Source organism: Mobula birostris, chromosome 8, assembly GCF_030028105.1.
Source record: "Mobula birostris isolate sMobBir1 chromosome 8, sMobBir1.hap1, whole genome shotgun sequence".
Lineage (NCBI taxonomy): Eukaryota > Metazoa > Chordata > Chondrichthyes > Myliobatiformes > Myliobatidae > Mobula > Mobula birostris.
In genome coordinates this window covers 41860334-41878405 of record NC_092377.1, presented here as the reverse complement: position 1 = coordinate 41878405, position 18072 = coordinate 41860334, and the positions used below count along the sequence as shown (strand labels likewise).

The 18072-nt window shown below is 41.7% G+C and overlaps 1 protein-coding gene across 3 annotated transcripts in view; it reads right to left on the bottom strand.

Annotated features, from left to right (window-relative positions):
- The window catches only part of hhat (hedgehog acyltransferase), a 251016-nt gene extending 241128 nt beyond the window's left edge, over positions 1–9888 (bottom strand). The window contains exon 1 of one of the 3 annotated variants that reach the window (XM_072265059.1): positions 9493–9888. In XM_072265059.1, coding sequence (XP_072121160.1) covers positions 9493–9622 — 130 coding nt within the window. In that variant the 5' untranslated portion in view covers positions 9623–9888. The remainder of the gene's footprint in view (positions 1–9492) is intronic. The other 2 variants (XM_072265058.1, XM_072265056.1) reach the window with 2 other exon arrangements.
- Between the last annotated feature and the right edge of the window lie 8184 nt (positions 9889–18072).

The window sequence follows — 18072 nt, the reverse complement described above, 5'->3', positions numbered from 1 at the left end:
AATACTTCTAGGTCAAAACCTTGCATCAGTAATGTACAGAGTATCACCCCAAAATATCAACCATCTTTTTGTTTGCACAGATGCAAAAACTTTAGCATACGTCTTTTTGCTCTAAATTAACATCCATTACTGGTAAGATGCTAGAGCCACAAGTCATGCCTTTCAACCCAACTGAGATTCCCAACTAAGCTAGTCCAATTTGCCTGAGTTTCATGCATATCCCTCAAAACTTTTCCTGTCCAAGTGCCTTTCTGAGTGAACCTACCATGGGGAACACTGTCAGATGTCTTAGTAAAATCCAGGTACACCACAATCATTTCTCTACATTCCCTGACTTATGAAGGCTAGGGTGCCAAAAGCCTTTTTCACCACCCTGTCTACCTGTGACACCACTTTAAGGGAAATAGTGCATTTATAACATCTTTGTTCTACAATACCCTCCACTGTGAAAGTCTTACCGGGATTTGTCCACTTGCCATTCCTTGGCTCACTTTCCCTGTGATCAAGGTCTCACTGTAATTCTTGATAACCATCCTCACTGTTTGCAACACAAGCCATTTTAGAATCATCATGATTTCTGTATGCTCCGTACATTCTCATCCAAATCATTGATACAGATGACAAGTAACAATGGGCCTATCACTGATCCAAGGCATAACATCAGTTAACAGGCCTCCAGTTCAAAAAGCAGCCTTCCACCACCACCTTCTGCTTTCTACCATCAAGCCAACTGTGTCTCCAATTTGATGGCTTTCCCTGGATTACGTTCAAGCTAACTTTCCATTAAGCTTGCCATGCAAAACTGTTGCTCCAGATTCCAGACTGCAGTTTTGTGTGTCTCCTTATCAAAGGCCTTACAAAAATGCACACATACTATGTACACTGTCCTTCCCTCATTGTCCTTTCTGGTTACTTCTTCAAAAAGCTTGATCAAATTGATGAGCCATGTTGACTGTTCCTAATCACCTCCTATCTTTCCAAGTGATTTATATCATGCTCCTCAGAATATTCTCCAGTAACTTACCTACATTAGAAAGAACACAGAACATCACAGCACCGAACAGGCCCTTCGGCCCACTATGTTGTGCTGATCTTTTAACCTACTCCATATCCTTCTACGCCTTGCCAATTCAATGTCTCTCAGAGTGTAGCAGATCTGTGGAATTTTCTGTATCAGGAGAGGATGGGGCCAGATCATGAGATATATTTGAAAGATCAAGGACATAGAGTTACAGGGAACTAAAACAGGAATTAAGGCCTGTATAAGTCAGCTCGGATCATATTGAGGAGTACAACAGGGTTGAGGGGCCTGTTAGCCAAATACTGCTTCTATTTGCTTCTGCATCCAGGTCCATGGTTTCCTGAAAACCCTTTGGAAAAGAGTAATTTGGACAACATTGCCTTCCCTGACACCTCAGAGGGAGAATGCATTTTCACAGTTCTCTAAATTAAATGTTCATCCACTATTTATCTGGTTAATCAGTCTTGCAGCCTACTAAAGAGGATAACAACAGACAACTTGCCACTTTTCCAGCTTTATTCTAATTTAGCATCTTTTCTGCAGGATTGCAGTGCTAACACAATTAAATCACCAAAAACAACTCTGCTTACGCCCTTCACCGAAACCAGTAAATGCATGTTGTGTCCATTGTTACATAAAACAGCACAGAGGAACAGACACAAACATAGCTCTACAGTACAGGTATTTCTTATAAATACTTATAGAGGTTAGTAATTGATGGTTCAATTGGCATTTGTCCAACACATATAGATGCCAAAGGTAATGCAAACAATCCATCAGTATAGCTGTAATCGGAGGGAACAGATTAGCCTCTTTCCAAGAAATCTCCTGATTGATTTAAAACACTGGCCAACCTGAGGAAAGTAGATCAATATGTCCAGATAGCAGGAAAGAATGAGAGTAATAATTTACTCAGCATGAATTTAACATTAAACCACCTATTTGTTCCCCAGGAACAGCCTTAAATGTACACAGTGATATCTGGGTTGTATTTTCTCTCTAATAACTAAATAACTAATAATTGATAAAAACAAAATATTTTCAGTCTGTGGCACTGTGATAACCATGCGTGCTGCCTCTAGCTATACCTCAACTAAAGCACAAAGAAATGCAACGCAGTATTAAATCTGTTTTTTCAACCAGGAATGGCAGAGAAAGTGGTTGAGGGAGCAGCAGGAAAAGAAACACCTCACATGCAGAATATATAGAAACTGGTCCACGGACTAAAAGGGTTCCTTTTAAACATAAATAAAGGAACTAGGTCTGAGAAATCAAGTCATCCTGAAACAACACTGACAAACATTAATCCAGCCAATTAAGGCAAAAAGTTAAATCAGTGTACATAGCGCAGTCAAAATCTGCCCTCTAGTGACATATTTCAGAATTACTTTACAAACTTGTCATTAATGTACAAAGTATGTACAGTATATACAAACTTGAGATTTGTCTCCTTACATGTTTCCAATGGGAGTAATACTAATTTCAGATCTATTAATACAACTGGGTATAATAACAACTGCACAATTTATCATGATCAGAATCAGGTTTGTTATCACGGTCATTTGTTGTTTCGCAGCAGCAGTGTGGTGCAAGACAGACAAATTACTATAAATTTAAAAATAAAAAAATAGATAGAGCAAATGATGAATAAAGTGGTAGTGTTCATGCACCTTTCTGAAAACTGGTGACAGAGGGGAAGAAGCCGTTCTTGAAACTTTGAGTGTGGCTCTTAAACGTCTTTTTTATGATCGTAGGACAATGCTGGACATTCAGGTACTGCAAGTCAGCCTCATCAGTGAGCTGAAGGAGCTGAACTTGATATGGACCATGTTGCTGCTTGTTACAGGAAGGCATCAAAGTCAATGCACGAAGGCAGTGTGCAGTCTAACAGTGAATTGGACATTTCTCTTGCGATCGTAAGATCCTGCTGGACATTGATAATGTAAAATGCTGCGTCCATTTCCCTTGTTTATTGGTGAGACAGATGGAGGGTGAGCTGCGTGGACTTGGTTGTAGCAAGGGCCAGGCTGAGAATTGCTTGTTCTTGCCAATAACACCCATGCACCATCAATTTACAGGACATGCCACTCAGGGACTTGGGCTAAGTTTTTGCGTGACTGCAGGTTTACTTGCTTTTTTATGTGTGTTATATGTGCTACCTGTGCCTCGTGCGGTGTATGGCTGTTGGTACTGTGTTTTGCAACTTGGCCCCAGAAGAACAAGGGTTTGTTTGGCTGTATTCACGCATGGCTGAATGATAATTAAACTTGAACTTCAGCCTCCTGTACCTCCTCCCCAAAGTTAGATAATATGAAGCAGGCCTGTCCCAGGTGGTGAGTGTCCTTAATGACGGATGCCAACTTCTGGAGGCACTGCCTCTTGAAAGTGTCCTCAACGGCAGGAAGAGTTGTGCTTGTGATGGAACTGGGCAAGTCTACAACCCTCTTGCAACCCTATGCACTGGAGCTTCCATACCAAGCTGTGAAAAGACCACTCAGAATGTGTTTCACAGAACATCTATAGAAATTTGCTCCTGTCTTTGGTGACATTCCAAAATTCCTCAAACTCTTAAAGAATATATTCACTGAAGTATCTTCTTCATGAGTACATCAACGTGTTGGGCCAGGACAGATCCTGAGATGTGGACACATCCAAGAACTTAACACTGCTCACCGCAGAGCCCTGAATGAGGACTGATGTGTGTCCTCTCAACTTCTCCTTCCTGAAGTCCACAATTAGTTCCTAGGTCCTGCTAAGGTTGAGTGTGAGGTTGTTGTTGCAACATCACTCAACCAACCAATCTTACTCGAAAACCACCTGAGATTCTGCCAACAACAGTGGTGTCATCAGCAAATTCATACAAACCCCATTTGCAGAAAAGTTGGGATATTTTCCAAAATGCAATAAAAACAAAAATCTGTGATATGTTAATTCACGTGAACCTTTATTTAACTGACAAAAGTACAAAGAAAAGATTATCAATAGTTTTACTGGTCAACTGAATTGTATTTTGTAAACATACACAAATTTAGAATTTGATGGCTGCAACACACTCAACAAAAGTTGGGGCAGAGGCATGTTTACCATTGTGTTACATCACCTTTCCTTTTAATAACGCTTTTTAATTGTTTTGAAACTGAGGATACTAATTGTAGTAGATTTGCAATTGGAAGTTTCTTGCAATTGTCCATTCTTGCTCGATATAAGACTTCAGCTGCTCAACAGTCCGTGGTCTCCGTTGTCTGATTCTCCTCTTCATGATGCGCCATACATTTTCAATAGGAGATAGATCTGGACTGGCAGCAAGCCAGTCAAGCACACGCAGTCTGTGTCTACAAAGCCATGCTGTTGTAGCCCGTGCAGAATGTGGTCTGGCATTGTCCTGCTGAAATAAGCATGGACGTCCCGGGAAGAGACGTCGCCTTGATGGCAACATATGTCTCTCTAAAATCCTAATATACGCCTCAGAGTCAATGGAACCTTCACATACATGCAACTCACCCATGCCGTGGGCACTGATGGACCCCCATACCATCACAGATTCTGGCTTTTGCACTTTTCACTGATAACAATCTGGATGGTCATTTTCATCTTTGGCACGGAGAACTCGACGCCCGTTTTTTCCGAAAACTAGCTGAAATGTGGACTCATCGGACCACAGCACACAGTTCCACAGTCTTTTGGTCCATCTGAGATGAGCTCGGGCCCAGAGAACTCGCCAGTGTTTTTGCATAGAGTTGATGTATGGCTTCCTCCTTGTGTAATACAGTTTCAAGTTGCATTTCTGGATGCAGCGACAGACTGTATTGAGTGACAATGGTTTTCCGAAGTACTCCCGAGCCCAGGTGGCTACAATTGTCACAGTAGCATGACGTTTCTTAGGCAGTGCCGCCTGAGGGCTCGAAGATCACGTGCATTCAACAGTGGTTTCCGACCTTGCCCTTTACGCACTGTGATGTCTCTGAATTCTCTGAATCTTTTCACAATATTATGTACTGTAGATATTGAAAGACCTAAATTCTCTGCAATCTTGCGTTGAGAAATGTTCCTTTTGAACTGACTAACAATTCCCTCACCAATTTTGGCACAAAGGGGTGAGCCACGACCCATCCTTGCTTGCAAAGACTGAGCCTTTGATGGAAGCTACTTTTATACCCAGTCACGCTACCTCACCTGCTACCAATTATCCTGCTTAATGTGGAGTCTTCCAAACTTGAATATTCTGTGCACTTTTCAATCTTGTTTTAACTCTGTCCCAACTTTTGTTGAGTGTGTTGCAGCCATCAAATTCTAAATTTGTGTATATTTACAAAATACAATTAAGTTGGTCAGTAAAACTGTTGAAAATCTTTTCTTTGTACTTTTGTCAGTTAAATAAAGGTTCACGTGAATTAACATATCACAGATTTTTGCTTTTATTGCATTTTGGAAAATATCCCAACTTTTCTGAAAATGGGGTTTGTTTGAGCTATATCTAGCCACACAGTCATGAGTATAGAGAGAGTAAAGCAGTAAGTTAAGCACACATTCCTGAAGTGCACCCATATAGACAATGAGGAGGAGATATTATTAGTAATCCATATTGACTGTTGTCTCCAATAAGGAAGTCAAGGATCCAATTGCAGAGGGCGGTATAGAGGCCCAAGTTTAGAAGCTTGTTGATTAATACTGAGGGATTATACACCCAGATGTAATCAATAAACTGCAGCCTGATGCATGTTTTGCTGCTGTCTAGATGTTCCAGAGCCAAGTGGAAAGCCAGTGAGTTTGCATCCACTGTAGACCTGTTATCAGGGCAGGCAAATTGCAGCAGACCCAGATGCTTGCTCCAGCGGAACTTAATTCTAGGCAAGACCAACCTCTCGATGCACCTACTCACAGATAAGTGAGTGCTACCTGGTGATAGTTCTTGAGGCCGCTCACCCTGCTCTTCCTGGGCACAGGTATGATCGATGCCCTAAAAGCAGGTTGGAACCTCTGACTGCAGCAGTGAGAGGTTGAAGATGTCTTTGAACACTCCAGCTAGTTGATCAGCACAGATCTTCAGTACACCACCAGGTACACCTTTGGGGCCAGACAACTTGCAAAGGTTAACCCTCTTCTAATGTCAGTCTCGAAGATAGAGTTCACAAGTTTGCTAGAAGCTGTGGGGATTCACACAGGTGCAGTGTTATTTTCCTGTTCAAAGTATGCATAAAAAGCATTAAGCTCAACAGGGAATGAAGCATCACTGCCATTTATGCAGTCAGATTTTGCCTTAGAGGAAGTAATGTACAAACCCTGGCACAACATCTGATTGTATCGCAAACTTCACAGAGAATCGTCTTTTCGCTTTAATGATGGCCTCCTGTAGGTCCTATCTGAACTTCTGGCAGGGTTCTGGATTGCTGGTCTTGAACACCACAGTTCCAGCTCTCAGCAGACTGCTTAAATCCTGATTCATCCAGGGCTCTGGTTTGGGAAGATTCAGTATGTACCTACTCTTTTATACATAAAGGGGTGATATAATTGAGAAATGAGTTGATTAAAGGATTCTGAAGAAGGCACAACAGTGGCTATATTTCATTAGGATTTTCAGATTTGATATGTCACCAACAACGCTTGTAAATTTCTACAGATGTATCCTGGACAGCATTCTAACTGGCTGCATCAACACTGCACTGGATCAAAATAAGCTGCAGAAAGCAGTAAACTCAGTCAGCTCCATCATGAGCACTAGCCTCCCCAGCATTAAGGACATCTTCAATCAGGGGCGGCACTAAGGTGGTGCTAGCTGAGGCTATAGCCCCAGCAGAAATTGCAATAGCACCAGCGTAGAACCATCAAGAAATTAACTGCAGTTGCTTTGCTTTCTCTGTATAGTTTTGAATATAGCTTGTTTCTCCAGTTGATCTAGTGAAACAGCGCTCCCAATTACCATAGCACCCACGCAGTAATAAAGTTATAAACTATGTCAGATCCACTCTACACTTTTGCTTATTCATTTGTTGTCAATGTCTTACTGATGCTGTCCTCAGATCAGTTAAGCTGATCTAAGATCACTTAAGGGGGTGATGTCACTCACTCTCACTCACGCGAGAGATTGATAGTTTACATCGAAGCGCAGATCCATGGTCTCACGAGCTAACGGAGGCCCCACACACACACATTGTGCTTTTACAAGCTAGCGTGGGCCTGCAACATGCATTATTTTGGCCGGTGTGAAAAATGGATCGATTTTTAGTGAGAAAACGACCTCATCCAGAGAAATCAGTAGTGTCTCAGCCTGAGCCTGTATTAACTGAAAGTGACATGCAGAAAGAAGTAAGTGGGGATGAGTAGGACAGCAGTTCATCGAAGGAGTGTGAGGGCGAAGTAGAGCTACAAGAAATGGCGTGGGGTTCGGCAGAGAACGTGGATGAAGCTGCTCTTAGTGCTAGTGGGAATACTGTCAGCGATGTTAGCCAGTAGTCTGAGGAAGGACCCTGTCGGCCAGCATTGAAAAAGTACCCTTCGCTATTTGCAAGAGCTTGGTAATCAGCAAAGGAGTTTTATTCGTGGCTGGTTTGACTGACTGGAATATTTGATCATGAAAGATATTACGTTCTGCTTCGCATGCAGGCATTTCCTGTGTGGAGGACATGGTTTCCATTCTGAGTCTACCTTCACTGTCACCGGTTACCGCAACTGGCGAAAAACTACAACAGCTTTCATAACCCACCATGTAAGTGCAGCTCATAAGTTTGCTTTGGAGGCACGGGCTGAATTCAAATTGATAAAACAAGACAGTTCAAGATTAGGAAATATGCTTGACAAAGGACATGCAAAGATTGTCCAAGAAAACCGTGAGTATAGGAGAGCAGTGGTTGAATCTCTAGCAAGGACAGACAGTGAATGACACAGTGGAATTTCTAGCTCTAATGAGACCCTACCGCGATGCATTTGTAGATTTATACAAACTAATCTGCATATCACTGACTCTACCTGTGACATCTGCCTCCTGTGAACGGAGTTTCTCTTGCCTCAGACGCCTCAAAAACTACCTAAGGAATAACAGCGGCAATGCTCGGAACAGCAACTTGGCCCTGTTGGCCATAAACAGCCGGAGGACCAGGGCACTTGACATCCAGAAAATCATTGATGCTTTCGCCACCAATCACAACAACAGACAGATTGTTCTTCTCTGAAAACATCAATGGTGAGTGCAGTTGTTTGTTTTAAATTTGGTCCAAGACTAATGCTGATTATTATTATTATTTTGTGGTGGATACCCCATAGTCCTTATGTTTCCTGCAAATCCAAAAATATTACATTTACTTCTATTAAGCCCACTGGTTTTGCTTAGACTTCCAAACGGCGATTCTGTTGATTTTTGTTTTAAATTCAATAGCCGAATTAATTGGGGTATTGCATGGTCAGAGTACAATTTGTCCAACTCCTGGTAAAGTCTTGCATCTGTTGTTTGCCTTATTTGACCTTAATAACAGTGTATCTTTTGGCATTGTCTGTCTATGTAATGTGAATAGCAGTGGACATTGTGGGTTAGTGTTGTGTCTTTCAGTTGAAAAGCACACATTTGACGCTGATTGCGGGATTGGTGCGTGATTCACGTTGTGTGCTGTGGGTCGGATGCTCTGTTGGTTTGTTTGTTTATGCTCTGTATAGCCTGGGTTGTCTCCGATGCTGTTGACACTGTTACAGTTCGCTTCTATATTATATTTATCAATTGTTGTTGCTTGTGAAGCGACAGAGGCATTTATAGTAGGCACATAATGCTTGAAACTGACTTTTGAACGCCACGTGTCTGGTCTTGCAAATACATATTACCATAGGGTACATCCATCAGCACCACTGTAGCACCAGCAAGAAAAAGTCTCTGGCACCGCTACTGCCTTCAATAAGCAGTGCCTCAAAGCAGGCATCCATCATTAAGGATACCCATCACATAGAACATACCCTCTTCTCATCAAGGAGGTGGTACAGGAGCCTGAAGGCACACAATCAATGACTCAGGAACAGCTTTTTCCCCTCTGCCATCCAATTTCTGAATGGACACTGAACCCATGAACACTACCTCACTACTCTTTTAAATATATTTTATATAGAGAGAGTAATTCACAGTTTGTATTATTATGTACTGCTGCCACAAATTCCATGCCGGTGATATTAAATCTGATTCCGCTGCTGGAACACGAGTCAGCGGGCATAAGAGGAAACATTCCGATGAGTATGTACCTTCCCAAGTTACTTCTTACAGAATTTGACAGTTTGTGTACATACTCCATTTTCTGTTATTAGTTCAAATTCCCAAGCCTTTAATTCAATCTTTCCTCTCTACTCTAGTGTTCTGATAGGCACAGATAGAGTACCTAGGCAAAACTTAACCCATATTATAAAGAAGGTACAACTTCTGCAACTTTCATGTAGCATAGGAGTTACAACGCAGCGTTTTAGCATTTCCCCCGCAGAATTTTGAAATGAAGTGCCCTTACTTCTGGAGACTCTGAACAGCTCGTAGAATGAGTACAGGTGGAATCCAACAGTGATGGCAAGGTAGAGGGCGAGTTCATAGGTCGGCAGGGGTGCGCTCTGCAATCGCCCGGCTGCTCCGCTGTAGCACATCTTTCTGCGGACGGCGCTCACGCTGAGAAGCGGACAAGCGGCTGCAAAAGACGCCAACACGCGCTCGAGTGGCTGGTGACCCCCGGAGCGCGCGGAGGCTGCACGAGCGAGCCGCACGATCACTGCCGGGCTCGCCGGCAGCAGGCGCCGCTTCTGCCCCAGGCCTCACCGCAGCTCCGGGATCCGTCCGTCCTGACTGCTCACTCTGCGCTTGCATCAACAGGACAATGTTTCTTTCCGAAACCTGAGAACGGCTGCACCATTGCGAATTGGATGTTCCAGCCGATATTAGGTCCTGGAGGGAAACGTCATGCGTTCCAGGAAAGTTCTCCTGCCTTCAGTCGTTTTACTCCAATTTGTTCCAAATCTGAACGTTTGATAATATTGACTTAATTACCCAACGCCTCAAGCCGGGACCTAGCAGCTTTAGAGATTATAGTGCTGCAGAGCTAAAGGGCCTGAACACTATAAAATAATATTTTTATGACTCTATTGTAATTGCATTTTTGCCTGAACTTTCTATTCCAAATCTAAGAGGCTGAGATAGTCTTCTTTGTCAGAAATCTAAGTATAAAGTCTGGATCCGTCTCAACCATTCCTTAACATGCTCATAACTTCGGACTTGCCTGCTACGAATAATTTAAGCATTTACCGTCAGTACAGCAACAACGATGTGCTGTGCACAGTGAAACGAGGAATTCAGAAGTTGCTTGCACCTTCTCCTTTTAGAGCCATTTCTAAGGTAATTGTCAGAAATCAATAAACAATCGAGAACTTCGGAGAGTACCGATTCATTGTCGGTTACACGCACTAACCCCGCTATGCATTATGTAATAAGAAAGTGCAGTGCGAACAATAGAAGTGAATACACTATACATACATTAATATATTGTCCCATTGAACAGATTTCAACCCCTAGAAACACATGACCTATTGCTGTTGTAAAATATCCTGAAAATCTGCATGTAGGTGAGTTTACAATGACATTTTACTACCCACACCAACCCTCAAAAAATAATAAGACCATAAGACATTGAACAAGAATTAGGCCATTTAGCCCATCGAGTCTGCTCCACCGTACAATTATAGCTGATTTATCTTCCCTCTAAACCTCAGTCTCTTGCCTTCTCCCCATAACCTTTGATTCTCCCCATAACCTTTGACAACCTTACCAAGCAAGAACCTATCGACCTTCACTTTAAATATACGCAACAATTTGACCTCCACAGCTATCTGTGGGAATGAGTAGCGCATATTCACCACCTGATGGCTAAAGAAATCCTCATCATTTCTGTTCTGAAGGGACATTCTGAGGCTGTGCTCTCTGGTCTCAGACTTTCCAACTATTTGATACATCTTATCTGCATCAACTCTACCTAGGCCTTTAAATATTCAGGGTTTCAATGAGATTCCATTCCCCCCTCCGCCCCATCCCATCATTCTTATAATCACCAGAAAGTACAGGCCCAGAGCTATCAAATGTTCCTCATATGTTAATCATTTCAGCCAAGGATCATTCTCATAAACTTTCTCTGACCCCGATCCAATGCCAGAACATTCTTTCTTCGATATGATGCCCAAAACTGCCAACAATATTCCAAATGTGGTATGAACAATGCCTTACAAAGCCTCAGCATTACATCTTTGCTTTTTTGTTGTAATTTTGCCCTCTGAAATCATCGTTGAAAATGATGCGTTTTGTTATGTTTGTACTGACAGAAATAAATTTCATTCATTCATTCATTCATATACTCATCCTCTCAAAATGAATACTAACATTGAATTTACAACCTTGAGGGAATCCTTCATGAGGACTCCCAAGTCTCTCTGCAACTCTGATTTCGGAATTTTCTCATTGTTTAGAAAATAGTCTATGCCGTTATTCTCTTCTATCAAAGTGCATGACTGTACACTTCCCTACATTGTATTCCATCTGCTACTTCTTTGCCCATTCTTCTCATCTGTCCTTCTACAGACTTCCTGTTTCCTTAACACCACCCATCCTTCCATCTATCTTTATATCAACCACGAACTTGGCCACAAAACCATCAATTCTGTCATCTAATTCATTAATATAAAACTTGAAAAGAAGTGGCTCCAACACTGACTCCTGCAGAGCACAACTATTCACATAGCCCATCAGAAAAGCTCCCTTTTATTCCTACTCTTTGCCTTCTGCCAGTCAGCCAGTCTTCTACCCATGCAAGTATCTTCTCTGTGGTGCCATGGGCTCTTATCATGTTCAGCAGCCTCATATATGACACATTGTCCAAGGCCTTTTGAAAGTCCAAGTAAACAACATCTTTGTCTATCCTGTATGTTATTACCACAAAAAAAATTCTAACATATTTGTCAGGCAAAATTTCCTCTTAAAACCTTGCTAACTTTGACCTATAATATCATCTGCCTCCAAGTACACTGAAACCTCATCCTTAATAATGGACACAAGCATCTAGCCAACCACTAAGCTAAATGGCCTCTGTCCTTTGATTTCCTCTTTTCTTAAAGAGTGGAGTAACCTTTACGATCTAATAATAATTTAATTAAATTGAAGGATCTAACTTTATGCATTATTACTTCTACACTATTATTTCAAAATCTATTTTGAATATAATAAGCATATTAATTGTATATAGATATTTTTCAGTGCTGTTGGTCCTTCAGTTTTAACATTATTCTTGTATGTTCTGATCTTTTTCAGCATCTTTTAACACATTTAAGATGTTAAGTGAAATTTGATTTTAATTTCTGGGTTGAGAAGATAATTGACTCCATCAACCCACCTCACTCACTCCCACACACCACTTCAGATTTAAGAATATTGCAATTTTCCACTGAACCACAACCTGCTCAGAATTTCCATTATTCACCTTTGTAAGCATCAGAAAATGTGGACTTCCATATTGACAGTGATATCAGAAGCATATTGCCCAAACTTCCCTCATGGTTTCTCAGTCGTGCTGTGGGTTTCAGTTCCCTTTTAAGTCCCAAAGCAAGTCCATAAATTTGTTGCAATAATCTAGAAGTTGCACTGGAAAATTGCTAGGATCAAATCATAAAATCCATTCATTTGAATGTAGATGAATTGATGTCGTATCTGTTAAATAGGGGCCGTGGACAATCTCTGATTTGATGGAGATAGACGTGAAAGCACAGAGGAACATCTGGAGAAATTTCTGAAACGCCCGTTCGCTGCTGTCATTACTGTGTAGTTGGGAATCTTTCGGAGGGTAGGCCTCAAAATCCCCAGCCTTGCCTGTTTTTGGCGACCGAGAAAGAGGTCGAATCGCTCAGTACTCGATGTCAGAGAGCTGATCAGAGCTCGAAGTTTTTGGATGACTCAGAGTCGGATTGTGGTCGGCATGGCAGAGAGAGTTTTTCTTCCCTCTCCCGTCTGTGTGAGATGTGGGATATTTGAGAAACTTTGAACTTTACTGTGCTCACGGACTTTCTTCATCATGTTATGGTATTGTGCACTGTTGTAACTATATGTATAATTATGTGGTTTTGTCAGTTTTTTCAGTCTTGGTTTGTCCTGTGCTTTTGTGATATCACACCGGAGGAAATAATGTAGCATTTCGTAATGCATGCATTACTAAATGATAATAAAAGGGGACTACGTGTCTTCATAATCTAATCTAATTGCTGCAAAGGACAGAATGAATATAAGGGTGCAGAGGCAAAATATTCCATGACATTTAAGTACTTTGTGTGTAACTTTGTTCTCTTTGCAGATACATGCACGTCCATGTTTGTGTGGATGCTGAGTCTTTGCAGAGTTAGTGAGACTTTGTACATACTCAATGTTTGCATGTGTGTTCATGCACATCTCCTTGCTGACTGCAGGCAGTAAAGTCTGGTGATCATTTCTTCTGGACCTCCTTGCCCCTGCACCAGGACTTCACTTGTTCATACCATGTAATAGGGTCAGGCGAAGCCCACCCCATTGTCAAAATTCACAAACAAGTATCTTCCATCCTAGTCTCTCATTCTCTCTCTATCTCTCTCTTGCTGTCCATCCCATAGGATGATGATGGTTCCTTTCAGAGAAAGGAGCAGCGTGTGCGCGAATGGATTTTAGGTGAGTAGGGGGTTGCACAGGTCCAGATCCACCCTCTCGACATCCCCTCTCAGATCCAGTGGCATGGTGGGGTCCAAGATGGCTGGGGGAGGTTCTGCTGCAGTGAATGGCCAGACCAAGCTTCGATGCAAGGGATGCCCTTTCCATGCTTCAGGGCCCGTGTTTGCTAGATGGCCGTTGACCCTACGAGACGGTTCATTTGCCCTTCGACAGGTCTTGTTTTTCATCCTGCAGGGTGTCTAGCCCCCCTCCTCACCAGGCAAGCCTGGTGGGGGAGCCGGTTTAGTCGCCGACCACCCGACCATGCAACAGGTAGTACTGGGTTGCATGGTACATTCAGACGAGTGACCTGACCAGAATCATCCTAGTGATCTAGTGTGGAAGTCAGTCCTCCACAAACTGAGAAATTTTGAATTAGTTGAGATAGTTTGAATGTTTTAAGAATGCAATTCTTCTTAAATGTTAACATATTAATCACTTATATTTTCATTGATTGTTTCATTGATTTTTTTTACAATTCTGAAACTGTGTTCAATTAAAACCTTTTTTTTAGGGAGCACTCAACAGGGCAGGCCACATCAGCAGAAAGAGCTCAAAAATTCAGTCAGAGCAACAATGAGTTACACCGATCCTCACTCAGACTACTGGAATGTTTCCTCTTTGATGCCCACTGACTTCATCTTTACAAAAGCCACTTTAATCCCATCATCTGCAATGAGTCCCATTTCACCTCCAGAGTGCAGCACTTTTAAACTGAAGTTCAAAGGCAAATCCAGATGGGGCATTGCTGAGTAAGTTATTGGTGAACAATTGCCATTTAATGAATGTCTTGACAAAGATTTCCACCCCATTGTAGATCATTGAGAGTGGATTGATCGTGTAGTATTTGGTCAGATTGGTTTTGTTCAATTTTTTTTTGAACGAGGACATAGCCACATTATTGGGTAATGTTATAACTGTGCTGAACTTGTTAGCTGGAAGTGCAGGTAGTTCTAAAGCAGACCTTAAGTACTAATGTGGTGATTTGGTACAGTCTTGTGGTGTTTGCCTTAATCTCTAATCTCAATCACTTCTTGATATCACATGGAGTGAATCATATTGGCTAAATAATGGTTTCTGTGATGTGGGATATCAGGAGGAAGCCTAGATGGGTTATCTCTTCAGCAGTCCTGGCTGTAAATGATTCTGAATGGCTCCAGTCTTTTCATAAGCACCCAAATGCACGGTTCTACAATCCCTGAGAAAGAGGATTTTATTGGAGCCTCTTTGTCTGTTAGCTGTTTAAATTTTCCAACGTCATTTACAGTTAGATGTGGTAGGACTCAGAATCAGAATTAATATCATCAGCCTATGTCATGAAACTTGTTAACTTCAATCTGATCTATTGGTTGTGATATTGTTCAGTTCTTTCTATCGCATACTGTTTTTCTTTACTGTTTAGCATCAAAGTGCTGCAACTTCACTAGGCTGGCACATCTTCATGTAAGTATTGTGCAAAACCCTGCATTGTCTATTATGAGTAGGACAGCTTCTGCTAGTGTTAATAAAATCAAGAGGCAAGTCTGTATTTAACACATATGTTAATGGCAGGCACATGAGGTTTGCTGCTGGCAGCTAGTTCTGGCCCATTACTTTTCATACTAAATATTTTTGACAAGTTGATTCACTTTTAGTAATTGGCCAGCAGGTGGCCACAAAGACCAGAATATTTCCAATGCTGCCAAGGCATTCCCATGTTTCAAAGGTGGTTAGTTATTCCTAAAGCAAATAAAAAATTACATTTATAAAAGGCACCATTAACAACAAAACAGCCCAAGGCGGAGATTCACACAAAACATGATGGCTTAATGATGTGTGAAGCTTGGTCAAAGATGATGCTGAGAGATTAAAATTGAGGTAATGAAGAAGAGAAGATTAAACGGAAACTTCAGAGCTTTGAGTGCTGACGGCTGGAATTGTGGCCATCTATAGCAGAGCAATTAAAACTCAGAGAGAAGCCAGGAGTCAGAATTAGCAGAATCATGGAAACGTCTAAAGGTTGTTAGGCAGAAGGAAATTACAGGTTAATATGAAAATAATGACAAGAGATTGGGACTGTTAATTCTTCACAGTGTTCACTCACAAAGTTTATCCTATCTCCCCGATGTGACATCATGACATGGCATCTCCTCCAGGACCAGGCCTTGCCACTGAGGTTCAAAACCTGTGTGCAAGCACAAGATGTCAACAATCCTCACAACACGCTGGAAGAACTCAGCAGGTCGGGCAGCATCAGTGGAAAAGATCAGTCGACGTTTTGGGCCGGAACCCTTCATCAGGACTGGGTGTTGCTTTGACCCCAGCATCTGCAGATTATTTTGTGTTTTAGATGTCAACAATGAATCTGCAATGGGTAAGTGTATAACTATTCATCTGGAGAGTTTATGACCAATAGCAAGTTCTATTCTTCAGTCAAAATAATACGTGGTTGGAGAAATCTCTGCTCATATGGTACTACATGACAGATTTAAAAGCAGAGAAATGGTCGACTGGGGTGATGATGAGGAAGACTGGTTTGCCACAGAATACTATAAACACTCCAGAGGCCACATTAGGTACACTTGTACACCTGCTCGTTAATGCAAGTATCTAATCAGCTGATCATGTGGCAGCAACTCAATGCATAAAGCATAAACACGTGATCAAAAGTTTCAGCTGTTGATCGGATCAAACATTAGAATGGGGAAGGGATGTGATCTAAGTGACTTTGACTGTGGAATGATTGTTGCTCCCAGACAGGGTGGTTTGAGTATCTCAGAAACTGATGATCTCTTGGGATTTTCACATGCAATAGTCTCTAGAGTGTACAGAGAATATTGCAACTAAAACAATTTCCATTTATATTGTACCCATAATGTCAGCAACAGCCCAAAGTGGTTGGATTAGAACAAATCCACTTCACAAATGAAGAGGGGCTGATGGTGTTAGGGTATATTAATGCGATAAATCCTAGTGCCCGATCAAATGTAGTCTAAGATATTGTAGGGAGATGGGGAAGAAATTGTAGGTGTCCAGATAGAGTTATTTGTATTATCTTTAGCCATGGGTGAGGTACTGGAGAACTGTAGCGTGGCTACCATTGTGTTCTTATTTAAGAAGGTCTACAGGGAGGAACCATGGATCCACGGGCCAGTAGAGGGAAAGTTACTGGAGGGGATTTAGGTGGACAGGATCTACCAGCATTTAGAAAGTCAAAGACTGACTAGGAACAGTCAACGTAGCTCCGTATGTGGAAAATTGTGTCTCATGAATACGAATTTTTGAAAATGTGACAAGGAAGATTGACCAGGATGGGCGTGATAGGTGGGATCAGACATTGTCTACACAGACGTTAGCAAGGCTTTTGACAAGGTCCCCCATGGTAGGCTAGTTTGGAATGTTAAATCACAAGGGATTCAGGGTGAACTATCCCGATGGATCCAAAAATGGTTTCATTGAAGGAGTCAAGAATGTAGAAGTAGAGGGTTGTTATTATTCAGATTGGAGACCTGAGGCCATTCGTGTCCATTGTTGTTTGTCATCCATATTCTTGACTTTAAGGACAATATTTTAGTAAGCTTAGAAAGTTTGCAGATTACACCAAAACTGCTGGTGGTGAGAACAGTAAAGAAGGATATCTAAGATTATAACAGGATCAGATTGAACTGGGGAATCGGGCCAAGAGATGGCAATTGAAATGTAACTTGGACAAGTGCAATGTGTTACAGTTTGATCAGTTAAACCAGGGCAGAACTTACAGTGTAGGTGGTAGGACCCTGGTGAGTGTGGTAAAAAAAAACTGAGACTAAGAAGTACTGATACCTAGTTCCCTGAAAGTGGAGAAACATGCTTATATTCATTAGTCAAGCCTCTGAATACAAGAGTTTGGCTAAGATACTGATGAAGGGTTTCAGCTCAAAACGCTAACTGTTTATTCCCCTCCATAGATGCTGCCTGACCTGCTGAGTTCCTCCAACATTTTATATATGTTGCTCAAGGTTTCCAGCATTCAAAGGTTGTCTTGTGTTTGGGATGTCAAATTAGAACTGTACAAGTTGTTGATGAGAACACACACAGTACTGTGTGCAGTTCCAGTTGCCCAGCTATGGGAGGTATGTCATTAACCCTGAAAGGGTACAGAAAAGATTCACAAGGATGTTACCAGAACTGGGAGAACTTAAGGTGAGGTCCAATAAGCTGTTGTTTTTTTTTTCCCTGGAGGTTGTTGAGTGACCTCATGTGTGTGTGTGTATATATATAGGAAGAATCAAAAGAGGAGTAGATAAGTTGGATATTCAGTCTTTTCCCCACGGTTGGACAGACTAAAACTAGAGGATATGCTGTAGTTTTA